At 37.0% G+C, this 22,967-nt stretch overlaps 2 protein-coding genes across 2 annotated transcripts; both read left to right on the top strand.

The window, feature by feature from the left end:
- Positions 1-15,393: 15,393 nt before the first annotated feature.
- LOC133287648 (putative UDP-rhamnose:rhamnosyltransferase 1) lies at positions 15,394-16,824 on the top strand. Its single transcript, XM_061485298.1, has one exon. It carries the CDS (start codon positions 15,394-15,396, stop codon positions 16,822-16,824), a length of 1,431 nt encoding a protein of 476 aa, XP_061341282.1.
- A 3,085-nt stretch (positions 16,825-19,909) lies between these two features.
- On the top strand, positions 19,910-21,479 carry LOC133287664 (putative UDP-rhamnose:rhamnosyltransferase 1). Its single transcript, XM_061485319.1, has one exon. It carries the CDS (start codon positions 19,910-19,912, stop codon positions 21,308-21,310), a length of 1,401 nt encoding a protein of 466 aa, XP_061341303.1. The 3' UTR covers positions 21,311-21,479.
- The last annotated feature ends 1,488 nt before the right edge of the window (positions 21,480-22,967 follow it).

Raw genomic sequence — 22,967 nt, 5'->3', positions numbered from 1 at the left:
GGATTTGGGCATTTCGAGCCGTCACTTCTTGTTCCTTTTTTTTCCATGTGGAACTTATTCAGCTTATCCTCAAACTCCTCAATGCAAGACTTAATTTCAAGTTTTGCGAACTTCTTTCCCTAATTTCAATTTAAATTAGACAAGAAAAAGCCTCAGTCATTTTTACAGAAAGTACGTAGGAGCAAACAAAAACATCATTTTCTTGGTTAGTATGTTCCTGAAATGATCCATAACAGAATCCTCTGACAAGACATGTTCATATGTCTTAAATAAATCTATGAGTTTTTTCATCCCTCTTTCAGTAAATGATAGTTGTGAGAGACAATAAGATATATATTCCCATTGTCTGACATCTGCAGAGAGATAAAGCCACAATTGCTCACTATGAACAATAAACTAAAAGAAATTAATTCCTCTTGGTTTTGTAATTGATAATTGATTACAAAGCCCATTGATATTACAAGGAGAAAAAGGAAGGACAGAGGTTCTATAAAAACTTATGATACAACTCATTAGCTAATCAAACGTGAAACCGGAAACTGTTAGGCGCATCCTATTCCCCATTAAAAACTGAAAAGCATTTTACCAGAGTAGTCTGACTATTATCATTTATAAGATTTGCAAAATGTTCATTGTGTATGAGCACAAAACTATGAAAGGAGAAAAATGTAGCTTAGTCTCAGAATCTTATAATTGGGCTCACTTAGAAAGCGATCAACTAGATTAAAGGACATGCTGACCAGGAAAAAAAAACATCAAAGTAATATTATAAATATTGGTCGCGTTCTGAAACGAACAAAAGCAACGAGTGGCTATGACTTGAAAAAATATAAACCAAGGAAAGAGAAGAAGAAAATATTCAAAACCTTTATATATGTCCAACAGATGCCAGGTCGATCAGAATTTCAAGAAAACCTAATGATAGTGGTTCTTGATCTGAAAAAATTGCTATTTATTGGAATAACATACCTTCAAGTATATTATCTTAATGAATACTAGTTTAGACACTCTTTGACACAAACTTGTGCAAATGTTTGTTTAATGGCGGACAAGCTACATCAGGGAACTGCTTTTAAAGAGTATTTAAAAAATTTCAAAGGGTAAAAGAAGATACCTGTAACACCACTAAACCGATTACATAGCTTTTCCACAAGAGCTTCCACTTGTCTGTCCTGGAGTACGTAAAGAAAGTAATGTCAGGATGGCAATCAGAATATATATAGAACAATTTCAACATTGGAAAATAACATATCCCTAGAGCATCAAGGTGATTCATCAAAGCAAGGAGATATAATATTACCTCACGAGATTCTTCATTTAGCATAGCATATTCATCTTTGAGTTTACTAACTTGTGAAGTAAGGTCCTTTAGCAATTGAATTGTATCACCTATAATGGTTGCTTTGTCATTTTTTGGCCTATCAGGGTCTGCATTTCAGAGCCACCACAGGCACAGAGTGATTTAAGAGAAGTGTTGTTTTATCAGTTCTTAGTATCAAATGACTAACACGTGAACCAATTCTAAGTAACAGGCAACAATTTGTTTGATACAAATTATCAGCATATGTAACTAAAGTAACCTCTGCTACATGTAGTTGAAAATAATTAAAACTCTAACCAGGTTACTTCAATTCCAACCGATTCAAGAACCAGATAATTTTTTCAATTCAATTAGGGCTAAAAACTAAACCATAATTGTTCATGGGAATGTAAAAAAAAACAAATCAAAAATATCGAATCAAAAATACCAACTAATTGAATTTGATAAAGAAGAGACAGACTAAAAACTAAACCATAATTGTTCATGGGAAGGTAAAAAAAAAAAACAAATCAAAAATATCGACTCAAAAATACCAACTAATTGAATTTGATAAAGAAGAGACAGACACATACCCTATAATGATGGGACGGAGACGCAGAGAGGGAGGATATGGGCAGCAGCGGTAGAGAGAGGGGAGCACAACTCAGAGAGGAAAAATCGAACCTGGTAAAATCGAACCCTAGATCGTGTATTCGTCTCTCTCTCCGCGGGATGCGGCGGCGGCGGCGCGACGGAGGCAGGTGGCGCCGTCGGGACAGAGTCTGCGACGGAGGCAGGCGGTGCCGTCGGGACAGAGAATGTGGGAGGCGGCGGCGACGGCAGAGCGTGTAGTGAGAGAGAGAAAAGGGAAAAGAGAGAGAAGGGGGAGAGAGACGATCAAAGAGGGGATATTTATGAGACCAAAGAGGAACGTCGGATAACATTTTCAATCTAACCGTGAGATTAGTGGTTGTAACATTGGTTGTAACTTTATTTGGTCGTCACAATATCCTATCCCATCTTATACTATTATGAATATAAAAAGCCACTTTTCATTAAATTCCAACTAGCAAAAGTGGAATTAGGATAATCTTTGTATGCACTTGCAATCTTACCTTTGCATATTTCACGAAGATACTATTTTTCCTTATAATATCATGAATATATCATAAAATAATTTAGAATATTTTAATTAATTTGTAAGGATAATTTTTCTTTTTCTTTTTTTAGTATTTCATCATATATTTTTTTTAAATTTTTGGGGTCCCCTATTTAAATATGAATAAGGCTTTTTTTACTTTATCTTCTGTTTCTCATCATAACACATAATATTCTGCTTTTATTCCCGTTATACTTAAATTCCCATAATTTCAACAAGAAACACCTAAATTTTTGTTGAGTGTCCCTCAATGTTTTATTTGAGTTTACCAACCATGAACCATAACTTGAATTGGGATCACGGCCAAGAATCCATTAGTAATTGGTCGCACTGGTGATATGAGCATCATTAAGCTTTACATGTAATGTCAAAAGTTAAAATACTGAAGTCGCTACTTCAAGTAATTTTACCTAACCACTACTTTTATCCCGTGAAATTAGTCTCACAGCTATGCCTGTAGAGATACTTAATCAGAAATCAATATATATATTTTAAGAAAAAAATATTTGTCATCTTAAAGACACAGCTTTGTATCATTTTAGATGAAACGGCGTCGTTTTGATGCATAATTGGTGATTTTTTTATAGTTTCTCTCTTTTCCTAATTTCATGGATGAGAGAGAATGTAAAAATTCACCAAATATACATTAAAACTATGTCATTTTATTTAAAATGATACAAAGTTATATCTTTTAGAATAAGAAACATTTTTTTCATATTTTAAACACTAAGAAAATACAAACCTCTCTTCAGATTCTTGTGAGTTGTGACAATGTATTGAAGCAAATGCTATCATTTGCAGCAGACTTGGGAAGATCCTTCACCAGAAAAGGGGTAAATGGCCGAGAATACAATTCTGGCGGTGATGCTTCCATGCGCTGCCTTCGGCCATTTTTCCAACTTTCCATAGCCTCAGCCAAAGATGGGACACAAAAGTAAGTAAGGAGGAAGCTAAAGAGAAAGTAAACTAGGAGTTGTTAATAACTCGATATACTCAACATAGGCAAAAGCACCGTATTAAAAATGTTTGATAAAATAATTTCCTAGTAGAAGCACGTTTGAAAAGAATTATCGGAATAATGCAGTCAAATACGTAGATTTGATTAACCGGATCAGTCTCATCTGAGAGGATTACGGGATCAGGCTCCACGTCAAACTGGCCACCTCAGTCTCGTCTAAGAGGGTGACGAGATCAGTACTGTCTAAAATGTGACGTGAGTAGTCTCGTCTGAGAGTGTGACGGGAGTAGTCCAATCAGAGAGGGTGGCGGTACTCTTTGTACCATATCTGCCCACCAAAACTGAAAAATGACATCGAAAACGTGTTATTCGTGTATCATAGTCTTGTAACTGATACATACAGGAGTAGTCATGTAACTGATTCATACGGGAGTAGTTATGTAACCTTCAGAACCCCAACTAGTCTTGCCCTGACACCTTACATCTTCAATACATGCTTCAATCCCCCAGCCCCAAACTCTCTATATATACACCCTTGGTTACGAAATGAAATACGCTGCTCAGTGTCATATTCTCACCTTTGTTATTTCTGTATTTGATATTTACTTTGTGTTTCCACTTTAATAAAACTACTGCAATAGACAATTTCGTTCATTTGTTATTACAATGGTTCTAAAATTATAGGTGCAGGCGGTTTGAGCTTCGAAGGGAAAAAATGAGCAATATATATTGTCTGAGATATGTCCGTTGAAGATTTAAATGAGAAGATCCGTCGAAAGTTGAAGCTGCAACAAAATCAGATAAAATCTTCAGTGACGGGCAGAGTCCCGTGTGGAAACCGCAAATATGCGGGTTTTGAGATATCTTATTATGAGGACGTAGATGTTTTCCGTAGAACATTCGTCGATAACTCAACGTCTCAATTTGTTGAGTTATATATGGATATTGAGACATCAAAGAATCTATCAATACCCCGATTCGTGAGTTGAACCTTAATAGTCAATCACATTATATATCATCTTTTGTACCCCAGTCTACACAATCATCCATTGCACATGGAGAAGAAAGCAATTATATGGTAGATGTTAAACCTAACAATGAGGAGCAAAAGGAAGATGAGGACACTCTCTTGGCTAATGGTCATTATCAGAATGACACTGATGCAGATGATGAACATCATGGTAATCCATATCACACGAGACTGGTATCTCTATGTCCAATTCCACATTTGCACCTATATTTTTTATTTTAGTTTTCAAAAAACACACAAACTTTAAATTTGGCAGCCCAGTTCATATTCTATTACCAGAGTACCCCAATTGATCCAGAAGGGAGATCCATTCCAAATTCAACAAACAAATGTAAGCTCACGCTGGGCTTTTTGACCCTAGTAGTCTCATTTTCATAAGATTTGACCGGAATAATTTCTTGGTCAAACTTATTACCTATATAATGCATAACGACGCGGTACTATAAGAATCACTTTAAGACGTGACACCTAAACAACCGCGTCCTTTGTAGTTGCTCCTGAATGATTAGTACACTGAAACGCGGTACCGTCAGAGTCACGTTCTTTGCAAAGATGATTGCACAGGACACGGTACAATAGCAGCCATGTCCTTTGTAATAGTTTTGCAAGGCATCTATCTGCGCAATGGTCTGACACAATTTTAAACCACTTGCACTGAAAATTGGACCAAAGTCTAGTCCACCTGAATCTCACTGTGTACCATGTGAAAGTGCACTGTAATAAAATTTATGCTCAGATTATTGTACACTTAATCTGAAATATAAATATACAAGTTTTATTAAATCAACCGATATAATTTTTGAAGAAAAAGCCAGATTATTGTACCTATGATATGTTGACCCAAATTAAAAAGAAAAAGATAAAACAACTATTGAACTTTCTCTCTCCTTAAAAAGATTTACTATCATATTAATCGTAAATTTTAACACATTTTAAAAATTAAGTGTTAAATGTGTTATTAAATCAAGCAATACAAAACTGTGTCAGACCATTGCACATGAAGTGCTTTACCTCACTGCCACAAACAAATATTATAAACAATAACCTTCTTTCAACAAAGGGTAAAAGACTGAAAATTATACAAGAGAAACATTATTATAGTTATAATCATGCTGTTGCACAAGCAATCATCACCATAACGAGAATGAAGTTATTGGATTCTTGCCAGAGCACATACTCCCAAAAGTGTCAGATCAAAGCATTCATATTTAACACCAAGTCAACAGATACATAAAACACTCAAATTATTTTGCTCATTGGGAGTATGTGCATGTAAATCAATAACATACAAAATAAATAGCAAACGTTCATTAGTTGTGTCTCCTAATCGTCTTGCTAAGAATCTGGAGAAATAGATACAGATGCACTTACCATGAAAATGAGACTATAAACCACAAGATATTAATATTAACTTTAAACAGTAAATAAGTCTGCTTGGCGTTGGAAAGTAGCTTCATCATCATCATGAAATAAAACTACACTGACTAATGACGTGTGAAGGATAAAACATACCAAAAAAGCTTCAATTTTTAATGCTACTATTAATAGGTCTAGCACCAACCAGATCACGATGTTCTACTTTTCCATAAGCCTTTCAAATTGCCCTCTTTAAGAAAAGCCTCAACCATATGTTTCCCAATTCGGTTTCTTCATCAATCACAGCAACTGCCGTAGGCTAAAAACCAGGACTTACCTATCAAAACAATGGTGCCATATTATGAATATTTTTGCGTATTTATTCTTCCTCTACTGGGGTAATTATATACATAAATGAGGACTCTAGATCCATTACAAATTAGCTGTCAATCAGCTATGAATAAGGAAATAAAATAAATTGTTACTATTTCTATTTAATACAAATCACCTATGATTATGTAACTGTGTAATCAATGATTAAAATTCCAACAATTGTACAACTCAACAAATATTATCTCATTTCAACACTTCCCTCAAGTTGGTACATAGATATCAATCATGCCCAACTTGCTAATTACTTTTTCAAACACTTTTCCTGATAGAGCATTTGTCAAGATGTCGGCTAACTGATCTTCAGATTTGATGTAGGGAAATTGAATAATTTTTTCATCTAGCTTTTCCTTGATAAAATGCGTATCCACTTCTACATGCTTGGTTCTATCATGTTGAACTAGATTATGGGCAATTTCAATAGCAACTTTATTATCACAATGTAACTCCATAGGCTGATTGTAGCAGATTCCTAAGTCTTGTAGGATGTTCTTAATCCACAATAATTCACACACTCCATGTGCCATTCCTCTAAACTTTGCTTCTGCACTCGATCTAGCCACAACTTTCTGCTTCTTACTCTTCCAAGTAACTAGATTGCCTTCAACAAAAGTAAAATATCCCGAAGTTGACTGTCTAGTAGTTTTATCTCCAGCCCAATCTGAATCTGTGTAGCCTTTAATTCTGGGAATATTATTTTTTGAGTAAAGCAGACCTTTCCCTGGACACCCTTTTAAATACCTCAATATTCGATACACAGCAGCCATGTGATCCTCATTTGGGTTGTGCATAAATATGCTCACAACACTAACTGCATAAGCAATCTCTGGCCTAGTATGTGATAAATAAATTATCCTCCCTACTAGCCTTTGATATCTGCCAACATCATTCTATACTTGATCAGGATATAAACCCAATACATGATTCATTTCAATTGGTGTTTCTGCTGGTTTACATGTTGTCATTTCTGTTTCTGCAAGTAGATCTAAAATGTACTTTTTTGTGACAAAAAAATTCCCTGATTTGATCTAGCAATTTCAATTCCAAGAAAGTACTTTAATGATCCTAGATCTTTCATTTCAAACTCATTTGCAAAATGTTTTTCCAATAACTCCATTTCAAATAAATCATCACCAGTCAAAACCATATCATCAACATACACTATTAACACATTTACCTTTCCTCCATTATGTTTTATGAATAGGGTGTGGTCTGCATTACTTTGTTTGTATCCAAACTTCTTCATGACTAGAGAGAACCTGCCAAACCAACTCTAGGTGATTGCTTGAGGTCGTATAGTGCTTTTTTTAATCTACACACTTCATTTCCCTTCAAGTTGGCATGTTTGGCGCCTGATGGAATTTTCATATATACTTCTTCTTCTAAGTCTCCATTTAAAAATGCATTCTTTACATTAAATTGCTTGAGTGGCCAGTCCATGTTAGCTGTAACATCCCAAGAGCTGGCAAGGGCAGCGCCGGTGCGAAAGGGCACGGACAATGAGCGGCTTATGCCAAATTTTGCAGCTTGGGGGTTCATGAATGAATCGAATCAACACCCGAAAGAGAGGGATTCCAGAGACTGTGCTGGTATGGGACGGTACAGTTAGGAATGGCTTATAAGAATTAATTGGTACTACTTATACTAACAAGATGCATCTACTTTTCAGTAGCCCGGATTGGAAGAACTCCAGAGTTAAGCGTGCTTGACTTGGAGCAATTCTGGGATGGGTGACCTACTGGGAAGTTTTCCCGGGAAGTGTGCGAGTGAGGACAAAGCACATTGAAAAGTCTCGTGTTAGTGTGTGGGGACAGTCATTGATTCTTGCAAGTTGTCAGGCGTTACAAGTGGTATCAGAGCAGGGCCTCTTTTCCAGTACGGTGTGGTTCGAGGACGAACCAGGCGGAAGCTGGTGGGCATGTAACATCCCAAGAGCTGGCAAGGGCAGGGAGTGATCGTTGGTGCGAAAGGGCGCGGACAATGAGCGGCTCATGCCAAATCTTGCAGCTTGGGGGTTCATGGATGAATCGAATCAACACCCGAAAGAGAGGGATTCCAGATACTGTGCTGGTATGGAACGGTACAGTTAGGAATGACTTATAAGAATTAATTGGTACTACTTATACTAACAAGATGCATCTACTTTTCGGTAGCCCGGATTGGAAGAACTCCACAGTTAAGCGTGCTTGACTTGGAGCAATTCTGGGATGGGTGACCTCCTGGGAAGTTTTCCCGGAAGTGTGCGAGTGAGGACAAAGCACACTAAAAAGTCTCGTGTTAGTGTGTGGGGACAGTCATTGATTCTTGCAAGTGGTCGGGCGTTACATTAGCTGCTATAGAAATCAGAATACGAATTGTGTTCAGTTTTGCTACTGGTGCAAATGTATCTTGGTAATCAACCCCGTATTTTTGTGCGTATCCCTTAGCAACTAATCTGGCTTTATATCTGTCAAGGCTGCCATCTGCTTTAAGCTTCACATTAAACACTCATTTGCATCCAATTGGTTTCTTCCCGGTTGGTAAAGGAACCAGGTCCCACATTGAGTTTTTTTGTATTGCCTTCATTTCTACATTCATGGCTTCCTTCATATTTGGATCATCCAAAGCATCCTGCACATTGTTAGGAATAAATATACTAGACAATTGATTAACAGATGCAATATATGATTCTGACAACCTATGATTGGACATGTAGTTACCGATAGGGTATTTGACCTTAGAGTTTGGATCTGGTTCATAAAGCTGTTTTGGTACACCTTTATTTGGTCTTTGTGACTCTTAGCCAATTCACAAGTGTTGCATTTGAAATCAGCATTATTAAAATGGGAAAACAACCGAGAAAATAACTTTTTCAGATAACTAAAGGAAAGGTGACCATGTCTTCGATGCCAAAGCCAAATGGTAGCACGGGACTGTTCTGGATCGGTTGTTGCACATATAGTAGCCAAAGAAGGATGGCTAGGATCAGGGACCTCCAAGAAGTAAAGTTGGCTACGTCTAACACCTTAACCAAGAGTAGTCGGAGTGGGGATGTCCTGAAAAACACAGTGAGAGGGAAAAAGAAGTTGCATCCTGCACATTGCTAGGAATAAATATACTAGACAATTGATTAACAGATGCAATATATGATTCTGACAACCTATGAATGGACATGTAGTTACCGATAGGGTATTTGACCTTAGAGTTTGGATCTGGTTCATAAAGCTGTTTTGGTACACCTTTATTTGGTCTTTGTGACTCTTAGCCAATTCACAAGTGTTGCATTTGAAATCAGCATTATTAAAATGGGAAAACAACCGAGAAAATAACTTTTTCAGATAACTAAAGGAAAGGTGACCAAGTCTTCGATGCCAAAACCAAATTGTAGCACGGGACTGTTCTGGATCGGTTGTTGCACATATAGTAGCCAAAGAAGGATGGCTAGGATCAGGGACCTCCAAGAAGTAAAGTTGGCTACGTCTAACACCTTAACCAAGAGTAGTCCGAGTAGGGATGTCCTGAAAAACACAGTGAGAGGGAAAAAGAAGTTGCATCCTGCACATTGCTAGGAATAAATATACTAGACAATTGATTAACAGATGCAATATATGATTCTGACAACCTATGATTGGACATGTAGTTACCGATAGGGTATTTGACCTTAGAGTTTGGATCTGGTTCATAAAGCTGTTTTGGTACACCTTTATTTGGTCTTTGTGACTCTTAGCCAATTCACAAGTGTTGCATTTGAAATCAGCATTATTAAAATGGGAAAACAACCGAGAAAATAACTTTTTCAGATAACTAAAGGAAAGGTGACCAAGTCTTCGATGCCAAAGCCAAATGGTAGCACGGGACTGTTCTGGATCGGTTGTTGCACATATAGTAGCCAAAGAAGGATGGCTAGGATCAGGGACCTCCAAGAAGTAAAGTTGGCTACGTCTAACACCTTAACCAAGAGTAGTCGGAGTGGGGATGTCCTGAAAAACACAGTGAGAGGGAAAACGAAGTTGCATCCTGCACATTGCTAGGAATAAATATACTAGACAATTGATTAACAGATGCAATATATGATTCTGACAACCTATGATTGGACATGTAGTTACCGATAGGGTATTTGACCTTAGAGTTTGGATCTGGTTCATAAAGCTGTTTTGGTACACCTTTATTTGGTCTTTGTGACTCTTAGCCAATTCACAAGTGTTGCATTTGAAATCAGCATTATTAAAATGGGAAAACAACCGAGAAAATAACTTTTTCAGATAACTAAAGGAAAGGTGACCAAGTCTTCGATGCCAAAGCCAAATGGTAGCACGGGACTGTTCTGGATCGGTTGTTGCACATATAGTAGCCAAAGAAGGATGGCTAGGATCAGGGACCTCCAAGAAGTAAAGTTGGCTACGTCTAACACCTTAACCAAGAGTAGTCGGAGTGGGGATGTCCTGAAAAACACAGTGAGAGGGAAAACGAAGTTGCATCCTGCACATTGCTAGGAATAAATATACTAGACAATTGATTAACAGATGCAATATATGATTCTGACAACCTATGATTGGACATGTAGTTACCGATAGGGTATTTGACCTTAGAGTTTGGATCTGGTTCATAAAGCTGTTTTGGTACACCTTTATTTGGTCTTTGTGACTCTTAGCCAATTCACAAGTGTTGCATTTGAAATCAGCATTATTAAAATGGGAAAACAACCGAGAAAATAACTTTTTCAGATAACTAAAGGAAAGGTGACCAAGTCTTCGATGCCAAAGCCAAATGGTAGCACGGGACTGTTCTGGATCGGTTGTTGCACATATAGTAGCCAAAGAAGGATGGCTAGGATCAGGGACCTCCAAGAAGTAAAGTTGGCTACGTCTAACACCTTAACCAAGAGTAGTCCGAGTAGGGATGTCCTGAAAAACACAGTGAGAGGGAAAAAGAAGTTGCATCATGCACATTGCTAGGAATAAATATACTAGACAATTGATTAACAGATGCAATATATGATTCTGACAACCTATGATTGGACATGTAGTTACCGATAGGGTATTTGACCTTAGAGTTTGGATCTGGTTCATAAAGCTGTTTTGGTACACCTTTATTTGGTCTTTGTGACTCTTAGCCAATTCACAAGTGTTGCATTTGAAATCAGCATTATTAAAATGGGAAAACAACCGAGAAAATAACTTTTTCAGATAACTAAAGGAAAGGTGACCAAGTCTTCAATGCCAAAGCCAAATGGTAGCACGGGACTGTTCTGGATCGGTTGTTGCACATATAGTAGCCAAAGAAGGATGGCTAGGATCAGGGACCTCCAAGAAGTAAAGTTGGCTACGTCTAACACCTTAGCCAAGAGTAGTCGGAGTGGGGATGTCCTGAAAAACACAGTGAGAGGGAAAAAGAAGTTGCATCCTGCACATTGCTAGGAATAAATATACTAGACAATTGATTAACAGATGCAATATATGATTCTGACAACCTATGATTGGACATGAAGTTACCGATAGGGTATTTGACCTTAGAGTTTGGATCTGGTTCATAAAGCTGTTTTGGTACACCTTTATTTGGTCTTTGTGACTCTTAGCCAATTCACAAGTGTTGCATTTGAAATCAGCATTTTTAAAATGGGAAAACAACCGAGAAAATAACTTTTTCAGATAACTAAAGGAAAGGTGACCAAGTCTTCGATGCCAAAGCCAAATGGTAGCACGGGACTGTTCTGGATCGGTTGTTGCACATATAGTAGCCAAAGAAGGATGGCTAGGATCAGGGACCTCCAAGAAGTAAAGTTGGCTACGTCTAACACCTTAGCCAAGAGTAGTCGGAGTGGGATGTCCTGAAAAACACAGTGAGAGGGAAAAAGAAGTTGCATCCTGCACATTGCTAGGAATAAATATACTAGACAATTGATTAACAGATGCAATATATGATTCTGACAACCTATGATTGGACATGTAGTTACCGATAGGGTATTTGACCTTAGAGTTTGGATCTGGTTCATAAAGCTGTTTTGGTACACCTTTATTTGGTCTTTGTGACTCTTAGCCAATTCACAAGTGTTGCATTTGAAATCAGCATTTTTAAAATGGGAAAACAACCGAGAAAATAACTTTTTCAGATAACTAAAGGAAAGGTGACCAAGTCTTCGATGCCAAAGCCAAATGGTAGCACGGGACTGTTCTGGATCGGTTGTTGCACATATAGTAGCCAAAGAAGGATGGCTAGGATCAGGGACCTCCAAGAAGTAAAGTTGGCTACGTCTAACACCTTAGCCAAGAGTAGTCGGAGTGGGGATGTCCTGAAAAACACAGTGAGAGGGAAAAAGAAGTTGCATCCTGCACATTGCTAGGAATAAATATACTAGACAATTGATTAACAGATGCAATATATGATTCTGACAACCTATGATTGGACATGTAGTTACCGATAGGGTATTTGACCTTAGAGTTTGGATCTGGTTCATAAAGCTGTTTTGGTACACCTTTATTTGGTCTTTGTGACTCTTAGCCAATTCACAAGTGTTGCATTTGAAATCAGCATTATTAAAATGGGAAAACAACCGAGAAAATAACTTTTTCAGATAACTAAAGGAAAGGTGACCAAGTCTTCGATGCCAAAGCCAAATGGTAGCACGGGACTGTTCTGGATCGGTTGTTGCACATATAGTAGCCAAAGAAGGATGGCTAGGATCAGGGACCTCCAAGAAGTAAAGTTGGCTACGTCTAACACCTTAGCCAAGAGTAGTCGGAGTGGGGATGTCCTGAAAAACACAGTGAGAGGGAAAAAGAAGTTGCATCCTGCACATTGCTAGGAATAAATATACTAGACAATTGATTAACAGATGCAATATATGATTCTGACAACCTATGATTGGACATGTAGTTACCGATAGGGTATTTGACCTTAGAGTTTGGATCTGGTTCATAAAGCTGTTTTGGTACACCTTTATTTGGTCTTTGTGACTCTTAGCCAATTCACAAGTGTTGCATTTGAAATCAGCATTATTAAAATGGGAAAACAACCAAGAAAATAACTTTTTCAGATAACTAAAGGAAAGGTGACCAAGTCTTCGATGCCAAAGCCAAATGGTAGCACGGGACTGTTCTGGATCGGTTGTTGCACATATAGTAGCCAAAGAAGGATGGCTAGGATCAGGGACCTCCAAGAAGTAAAGTTGGCTACGTCTAACACCTTAACCAAGAGTAGTCGGAGTGGGGATGTCCTGAAAAACACAGTGAGAGGGAAAAAGAAGTTGCATCCTGCACATTGCTAGGAATAAATATACTAGACAATTGATTAACAGATGCAATATATGATTCTGACAACCTATGATTGGACATGTAGTTACCGATAGGGTATTTGACCTTAGAGTTTGGATCTGGTTCATAAAGCTGTTTTGGTACACCTTTATTTGGTCTTTGTGACTCTTAGCCAATTCACAAGTGTTGCATTTGAAATCAGCATTATTAAAATGGGAAAACAACCGAGAAAATAACTTTTTCAGATAACTAAAGGAAAGGTGACCAAGTCTTCGATGCCAAAGCCAAATGGTAGCACGGGACTGTTCTGGATCGGTTGTTGCACATATAGTAGCCAAAGAAGGATGGCTAGGATCAGGGACCTCCAAGAAGTAAAGTTGGCTACGTCTAACACCTTAGCCAAGAGTAGTCCGAGTAGGGATGTCCTGAAAAACACAGTGAGAGGGAAAAAGAAGTTACTGAACAGTTAAGCTTTGAAGTAAATTGGCTCACAGAGAGTAAGTTGTATTCAAGAGAGGGTACAACCAACACAGAGTCTAGAAATAAGCTATCAGAAAGGGTTAAGGATCCTTGACCAGTAATTTTTGAGGTACCCCCATTGGCAGGGGAAATAACGGATTGTGAACAATTACAGAGATTGAATAACCGGAAAGAATCTTTAATCATATGATTAGAAGCACATGTGTCAATTATCCAAATATTATTCCTAGATAATGTATAGAAAGAAAGATACTTACCCAAAATACCAGATTGAGTAAAATTGGCAGCAGGGACAGGAGCATCTCTAGCGGAGACAATGGTCATGGCTTTGGCGGGTATTTTCTTCTGGGAACATTTATTGAAATCCCACCATTCAGGATACTCAATCAGCTCATAACATATCTGTTTAGAATGACCAGAATCACCACAATGAGAGCAAACCAAGGAGAAACTGAAACTAGAGAGATGCTTCGCGTGGGATTTTCTGGACTGATGAAGTTGTCCAATGCGAGAATTATGGGCCAGCAGGGTTGGTGTCGGATCCCCTATGTGCTCAATAAATCAATAAAGCGGCCATCAAAATATTACATGCCATTATCAGATTGTAGAATTTGAACCTTAGACTGATATTGGGTTTGGACCATGCTGTAAAAATTTTTGAAGGCATCAAAGATATTACTTTTGTGTCTTAACAGTGACAACCAAGTCATCTGGGTACTTTCATCAATAAAAGTCACATAGTAGTAAGCTTTTGAGAAAGAAGACACATTTGCAGGGCCCCAAACATCGGAATGAACAACTTGAAATGGAATAAAAATTTTATTAGTACTAGGAAAAGCCTCAACCATATGTTTCCCAATTCGGTTTCTTCATCAATCACAGCAACTGTCGTAGGCTAAAAATCAGGACTTACCAATACGAAAAACAAGTACTTGTTGGTGATGGGGAACTTCAACTAGATAAAATTCAAGGGCTGGTAACTCCGAATGAGCACAAATCCGGTCCCATGATGTTGGCGTGACAACCAGAAACCTTCTCTTCGGATTTTTAGGAAGCAAGAACTATACTTCAAAGTGTACAATAAGTATACGTTAAAGGAAAGAAGGGAAAACTAATATATGAGAATTTTTAGTCTTTTCCCCTTTGTTATCATGTGAAAAAAAAAAAATTTATCCCTTGCTACAGTACATAACAAAAATTAAGAATTTTGTACCACTTGCTTTGCTCTTAGTCTAATACTTCAACTATTTTACAAAGCAAACAAAAACCAGTTTTTTTTTTTATATTGTCACTTATTTTGTAGTAAATAGCAAATTAAACGGATGAAAAGTCGGTTTATGAAAATTCGCTTCCCAACGTCATTGAAAAGAAGGGCATTTTGGAAAAATTTGGAAAAACTAGGGTGATATGAGAAATTAAGGAAAAAAAAAGAAGAAGAATTAATTTGGTATAAAAGCTGCTGGGAAGGTCATGTGACAGACAGAGAGGGAAATGGCTGGGAATACAATTCATGTGATGATGGTTCCATGGTCTGCTTTTGGCCACTTAATGCCATTTTTCCAGTTATCCATAGCTTTGGCCAAAGCTGGTGTTCATGTCTCCTTCATATCATCTCCCAAAAACATTCAAAGGCTTCCTAAACTTCCTTCAACTTTATCTCATTTGGTAGATTTGGTGGAACTTCCATTACCATCATTAGACAAAGAGCTCTTGCCAGAAGGTGCTGAGGCCACTGTGGATGTTCCATTTGAAAAAATTCAGTACTTAAAGTTGGCATATGATCAACTGAAACATGCAGTGAAGCAACTATTGATCAATCAGCTACCAGATTGGATAATTTGTGACTTTATTGCCCACTGGATGGTAGATATTGCCCAAGAGTTTCGGGTAAAGCTAATATCTTATTCTGTTTTCTCTGCTGCATCACTAGTATTTGTTGGACCACCAGGTATAGCGAAAGCTCGCTTATCTCCTGAAAATCTAACAGTACCACCAGAATGGGTGACTTTTCCATCATCAGTGGCTTATCAGAGACACGAGGCAATTGCTTTTTCTGCTGGTGTACACGAGGTAAATGCATCAGGAGTGAGTGACCTTGAAAGGCTTGACAAGGTACTTGGCGCCTCTAAAGCTGTAATATTTCGTAGTTGCTATGAAATTGAAGGTGAATATCTGAATCTATACCAGAAGCTAGTTGGGAAGCCAGTGATTCCCATAGGTTTGTTGCCTGTAGAGAGGCCAGAGAGAGGAATTGTTGATGGGTCTTGGGGTAAGATATCTGAGTGGCTTGACAAGCAAGCAACCAAATCTGTTGTGTTTGTGGGGTTTGGCAGTGAGTGCAAGCTGAGCAAAGATCAAGTTTTTGAGATAGCTTTAGGACTTGAGGTGTCTGGATTGCCATTTTTATGGGCACTGAGAAAACCCAGTTGGGCAATCAATGATCATGATTCTCTGCCTTCTGGTTTTAATGAAAGGACATCTAAGAGAGGACTTGTTTGGATGGGATGGGCACCACAACAGGAAATATTGGCACATCCATCTATTGGGGGATCTTTGTTTCATTCTGGCTGGGGTTCTGTAATTGAAACACTTCAGTTTGGCCACAGCCTTGTTGTATTACCTTTCATTCATGATCAGTCTCTAAATGCAAGGTTTTTGGTGGATAAGGGTCTGGCCATCGAAGTGAAAAGAAATGAAGATGGGTCATTCACCGGAAATGACGTTGCCAAGTCCCTTAGACAAGCAATGGTGTTGGAGGAAGGAGAGAAGCTCAGAATAAAAACAAGAGAAGCTGCTACAATTGTAGGAAATTTGAAGCTGCACCAGGATCACTACATAGCAGCATTTGTCCAGTTTCTTAAGCATGAAACATGGAACCAGACTCCAGACATGAAGTTAGAGTTTACAAAAGTATTTGAATAATCATTTATGTTAATGTATCAGTGTTAAGATAGCGAATCTTAACTTGTTAAAGAGAAAAGGGTTAGAGAGCGAAGAACTGTAAAAGAAAGCTTCTTGATATTATTTCTGATAAATTCCCACATGATAAGATTTTGCTATTTTTTTTGGTAATCTAAGCTTTTTGCTATTTATTACAACTCACTCCTAACATACTAACAGCCAACCACTCACTTAGCTACAGTTGGATACACGTCAGCAACCTTAATGCAACGTCCCCAACTAACTACTTCAACATATACAACCCTAACAGCAGCTCACTATTTACGAGCTCAGCTATACAATTGCAACTATGTAAAGCATACAAACGCACGCTAGCAACTACAAAATTGTTAACCCACTTTCGTATCATTGCCTTCCCCTTTAAAAGGACCTTGTCCTCAAGGTCCAAGTGGGAAAAAAATCTTGAAATCAACCATATCTACAAGGTGGAGGCAAGTTAGTTGCATGTATTTTACATTTTAGCATATTAAAAGTGAAGACCCGGCTTTGTTTGGTGAAGGGGAGGAAGGAAAGGGAAATAAAGGATATTCTTTTCTACTTGTTTAAGAGTTAAAAATATGGTAAGGAAGAAAAATGGAGGATTTTAATTTTACCCTTGCTTAAAAAACTAATTGAATTTCACATACCAATTCAATTAGGAACAAAATTCTAGTAGTGAGTCATTTTTACAATGACTGATTTTAACACAAAATTTTCGGGGTGACTATATGATTTTCATTTTTATTTTACCACTATATATAACATTTTGATACATATATAATACCCATGCTAGCAATATAAGAGGCATTTCCTTTGCTCTCTAGTAATCAAGACCCAAATTAGTAACGGGGAAGGATATTGTAACAACAAAGTTATGTTACTACCAATCAATCTCACCGTTATATCGATTATGTTGGTCCAACGGTTATATTTCTTTTCATCTTTGTATGGTTATGATTTCCCATATTTAAAGTGAAAGCATTAAATATGAGAAATCATAACCATACAAAGGTGAAAATAAATATAAAGTATTAAATTTGAAAAATCATGACCATACAAAGATGGAAAGAAATATAACTGTTGGATCAACATAATCGATCTAACAATGAGATTGATTGGTAGGAACACAACTTAGTTGTTACAATATCTTTCCCCGTTAGTAATAGCAAACTAGCAGACAAAAATGATAGTGGCATTTTTAAGCAATTGTTTAGGTAACAATTGGTTGAAAAATAAATGCAGTCGCACGCTTGCCCTCCTTATGCATCTGTTTCCATTGTTCTTTGATAAATTTCTCATAATCATGTTACAGCTCTGAATTTGGGAACGGGGATTTACAATGTTGAATCAAGAGCAATTGAAAGAGAGAGAGAAAAAAAAGAGAAGAAGGGACTGGTATTAAAAGATTGCTTCTATTGATATCTCAGAGAATACAAGAGCATAGCTTGACACTGAGACTGTCTCAGTTTACAATACAATGCTCAAAAGATATATCTCATTTAGGTTATATATATGGCTATCTAGGCTTCTCCCAAAAGACTCTATAACCAAATAACTGCCTAACTAACCCCCCTAACTGTCCTAGCCCCTAATTAAAACCCCCCAATTGCTGCTTAATATACCCTCCAAAGTACAAACCTCTGCCAAATAATAGTCGTGACAAATAATATGTAAAATCAAAATAAATTCTCTTATGTTAAAATTTTAAATGATTTGATCATGTGATATTTTTGTGTCTATCTTTTTCTTCATTAATGATAATTAAAACCCACCTATTTAATGCATGTAAAGAAAAAAATAAACATAAAAAATTCATATGACCAAATCATGTAAAATTTTAGCACGAGACGATCCACTCCCCAAATAATAACAGTGACTCTTCAAGGAAGCAAGCAAGAGCCACCACAAAACACTTATCGTTAGTTCCAATAGGAACGAGTGGTTTTCCCTGCTTCTTGGTCAGTGGATTAAGACAAGTCCAGGCACCAGCTCCAAGTATAATGGAAAGTTCACTCTAAACAATATCATCAAAATATCTTGCATTGCAGTCACAAACAATTCATATCAAATTCAAATATAGGACCTGAAAACGCCTAAATAAAAAAAATATACGGTGAAAATAAAAGAAAGAATGGCAGTTTGTTGACATTGCACTTTGAAAGACAGAACGCATAAGCATAAGCAAATAATGAAATCAATTATAGATTTTACAATATAAAAATAGATGAAAATTGTATTTACAACCTCTTTTTATTTACAGCTTCTTTTATAATTATTGGATTAAAATCAAATTAACAGTTGTAAAATGACATTAAATGAGACCATTAATTTAATTTTGTTCAACAGTGATGGTAAAAGATTGTAAGAGAAAAAAGTTAATAAATATAACTTCTTCCTTAAAAATAATATAATATAATTATATTACTCCCCTGGGAGCCTCGGGGGGTAATTTGAATACCATTAATTATAAAATCTATTTTATTGTAAAACATGTTCGTTAGGTATATCATAATTGGGTTTGTTTTTTTCTAAAGTTACCTTAGATAACTTTATCTAATGTTTACTAAAATGATGTCGTTTTGGGACTGAAATCATGGTATTTTTGTAATTTTAATTTATTTCAGGGTTATTATAGTCTTTATCATTCTAATTTTTTAATTTTTAACCTCAAAATGATGTCATTTCGATGAACATTAGACAAAATTATCTAAAATAACATTAGATATTTTTTTCCCAGCATAATTATATTGCATTTGTGAAAGGAGAGGAATTTTACCACTATTAATTAACTTAGTGGTCACAACCAACCAAAATTAGATAACTAATGAGAAAAGAGGAGAGGGGAGAAAGGGAAAAAAAATTATGTGTAACTGTCGGCCCCTAAATGAAAGGAACACGTGGGTCACGGAGCACGCAAAAATTTTCCTTTGGGAAACATGTTTGCTGTCAGAATTTATAGTTGATATAGAACGATAGGAAAACGACAAATGAGTAAATTAAAAAAAAAAAAAAGAATTAATTTTGTATAAAAGCTGCTGGGAAGCTCATGTGACAGAAAATGAGGAAAATGGCTGAGAACACAATTCATGTGATGATGGTTCCATGGTCTGCCTTTGGCCACTTAATACCATTTTTCAAGTTATCCATAGCTTTGGCCAAAGCTGGTGTTCATGTTTCCTTCATATCAACTCCCAAAAACATTCAAAGGCTTCCTAAACTTCCTTCAACTTTATCTCATTTGGTAGATTTGGTGGAACTTCCATTACCATCATTAGACAAAGAGCTCTTGCCAGAAGGTGCTGAGGCCACTGTGGATGTTCCATTTGAAAAAATTCAGTACTTAAAGTTGGCATATGATCAACTCCAACATGCAGTGAAGCAACTATTGGTCAATCAGCTACCAGATTGGATAATTTGTGATTTTAGTCCCCACTGGATGGTAGATATTGCTAAAGAGTTTGAGGTAAAGCTAATTTTTTATTCTGTTCTCTCTGCTGTAGAAGTAGCTTTCTTTGGACCACCAGTTACAAGGAAAGCTCGCATATCTCTAGAAAGTTTTACAGTACCACCAGAATGGGTGACTTTTCCATCATCAGTGGCTTTTCGGAGACACGAGGCAATTGCTCTTTATGCTGGAGCAAACGAGGTAAATGCTTCAGGAGTAAGTGACTTTGAAAGGCTTGACAAGATAACTGATGCCTCAAAAGCTGTGATATTTCGTAGTTGCTATGAAATTGAAGGTGAATATCTGAATGTATACCAGAAGCTAGTTGGGAAGCCAGTGATTCCCGTAGGTTTATTGCCTGTGGAGAGACCAGAGGCAGGAATCGTTGATGGTTCTTGGTGTAAGATATCTGAGTGGCTTGATAAGCAAGCATCCAAATCAGTTGTATTTGTTGGGTTTGGGAGTGAGTGCAAGCTGAGCAAGGATCAAGTTTTTGAGATAGCATTAGGACTTGAGGTGTCTGAATTGCCATTTTTATGGGCACTGAGAAAACCCAGTTGGGCAAACAATGATCATGATTCTCTACCTTCTGGTTTTAATGACAGGACATCTAAGAGAGGACTTGTTTGTATGGGATGGGTACCGCAACAGGAAATATTGGCACATCCATCTATTGGGGGATCTTTGTTTCATTCTGGCTGGGGTTCTGTAATTGAAACACTCCAGTTTGGCCACAGCCTTGTTGTATTACCCTTTGTTATCGGTCAACCTTTAGTTGCAAGGTTTTTGGTAGATAAGGGTCTGGCCATCGAAGTGAAAAGAAATGAAGATGGGTCATTCACCGGAAATGACATTGCCAAGTCCCTTAGACAAGCAATGGTGTTGGAGGAGGGAGAGAAGCTCAGAATAAAAACAAGAGAAGCTGCTGCAATTGTAGGAAATTTGAAGCTGCACCAGGATCACTACTTAGCAGCATTTGTCCAGTTTCTTAAGAATGAAACATGGAACCAGATACGAAGTTAGAGTTTGCAGAAGTATTTGAATAATCATTTATGTTAATGTATTAGTAGTGAATTGGCTTGTAGCGAGTGAGCTTTTCTACTAGTGTTTTTAAACATTGTATGGTTATATATTAATATAATGGTTATTAGCTCACTGACTTATTAAATCACATTTTATGTATCATACCTCACACTACGGTTGTCTGATGTAAGAAGCTAACTTGATAGAGCTATACAGCTGCTAATAGGGGAACCGAAAGATGTCAAACACTTGCCATGGTTTACAAATTGTTTAAAACTTCATTACTTCTAATTACTGACAACAAATTAGTAAAGTTTACGGCTTTTCGGGTAGGCAAAGAGGCCTCCCAAGTAATCGATTCTGGACCAGACAGTCTAAATACTTCATAGAGACTCTAGCATTGGAACAGTGACCAAAATGTCACTGTTCACTGATTTTTTTATCTAAATGTTACGCGAACAGTATTATTTTTCAATATGTCACGCGGACAAGTTCGCTACAATGCCCAGCAAACTTAGTTTGCTGACGTGCACGTTTCTAGTGGACAACAAATTCGTTACTCCCAGTAGCGGACTATGTTGCAATAAATGCTGACGCATTGGAGAAGTTCGCTGTCACATGCAGCGAATTAGGTGTGCCACGTGTCTGACATGCACCAAGTTCGCTGAAGATCCAAGCGAACTAAGTGCACGTGGCACAATCAGAATTAATGTATCAATCACAATAAAACACAAAAAATGAAGGAAAATGGCAATTTAATTAATGTGTCAATCAAAATTAATGTGCCAATTAACAATCACAATTAACGTGTCAACCACAATTAGCGTACAAATAGGATTAACTTTTGATTGTATCAATCACAATTAATGTACCAATCACCAATCACTTCGGAGGGCCATAACTTTTGATTCGGATATCCAAATCAGATATTTTTTATTTTATTTCATATAACTTTTTGAGATCTACCCAATGACACCTCATTTGACATATTTTATCTCTCACAAACATCGTTCGAATTTGTAACAATGATATCACAAACAATTAATGTACCGATCAAAATTAATTGCGATTGATACATTAATTATGATTGGTGATTAGTACATTAATTGTGATCAAAATTAATTGTGAATGGTGATTGATATATTAATTGTGATTGGTGATTGGTACATTAATTGTGATTAATACATTAATACAATTAATTGTCATTTTCCTTCTTTTTTTGTTTTTTTATTGTGATTGGAACATTAATTCTGATCGGGCAATGAGATTGTGCCACCTAGCACACCAAATTCGCTACCGCTGGTAGCGAACTTCGTTCAGTAAGCTTTTCCTGTAAAAGTGTGTCACGTGTCATGAAATCATTGGCTACCAAGTTCACTACCAGTCCTAGCGAACTTGGACACGTGACAATCAATTTTTCCTGCAAAAATGTGTCACGTGTAACGAAATCATTGGCTACCAAGTTCGCTGGGCACTGTAGCGAACTTGCCCGCGTGGTATATTGGAAAATAACATTGTTCGCGTGGAATTTAGATAAAAAAATCAGTGAACAGTGACATTTTGGTCATTGTTCCCTATAGCATTATTATACAGGATAAATGTCATTATTGCCAAAGGCAAATCATTATAAAAAAGATATGTTTTTATACAATTCATG

This window comes from Gastrolobium bilobum, unplaced genomic scaffold, assembly GCF_033153095.1.
Source record: "Gastrolobium bilobum isolate Gb01-03AN ecotype WA unplaced genomic scaffold, APGP_CSIRO_Gbil_v1 utg6021, whole genome shotgun sequence".
NCBI lineage: Eukaryota > Viridiplantae > Streptophyta > Magnoliopsida > Fabales > Fabaceae > Gastrolobium > Gastrolobium bilobum.
The sequence above is the reverse complement of the archived record's forward strand: the minus strand, read 5'-3'. Positions and strand labels throughout refer to the sequence as shown.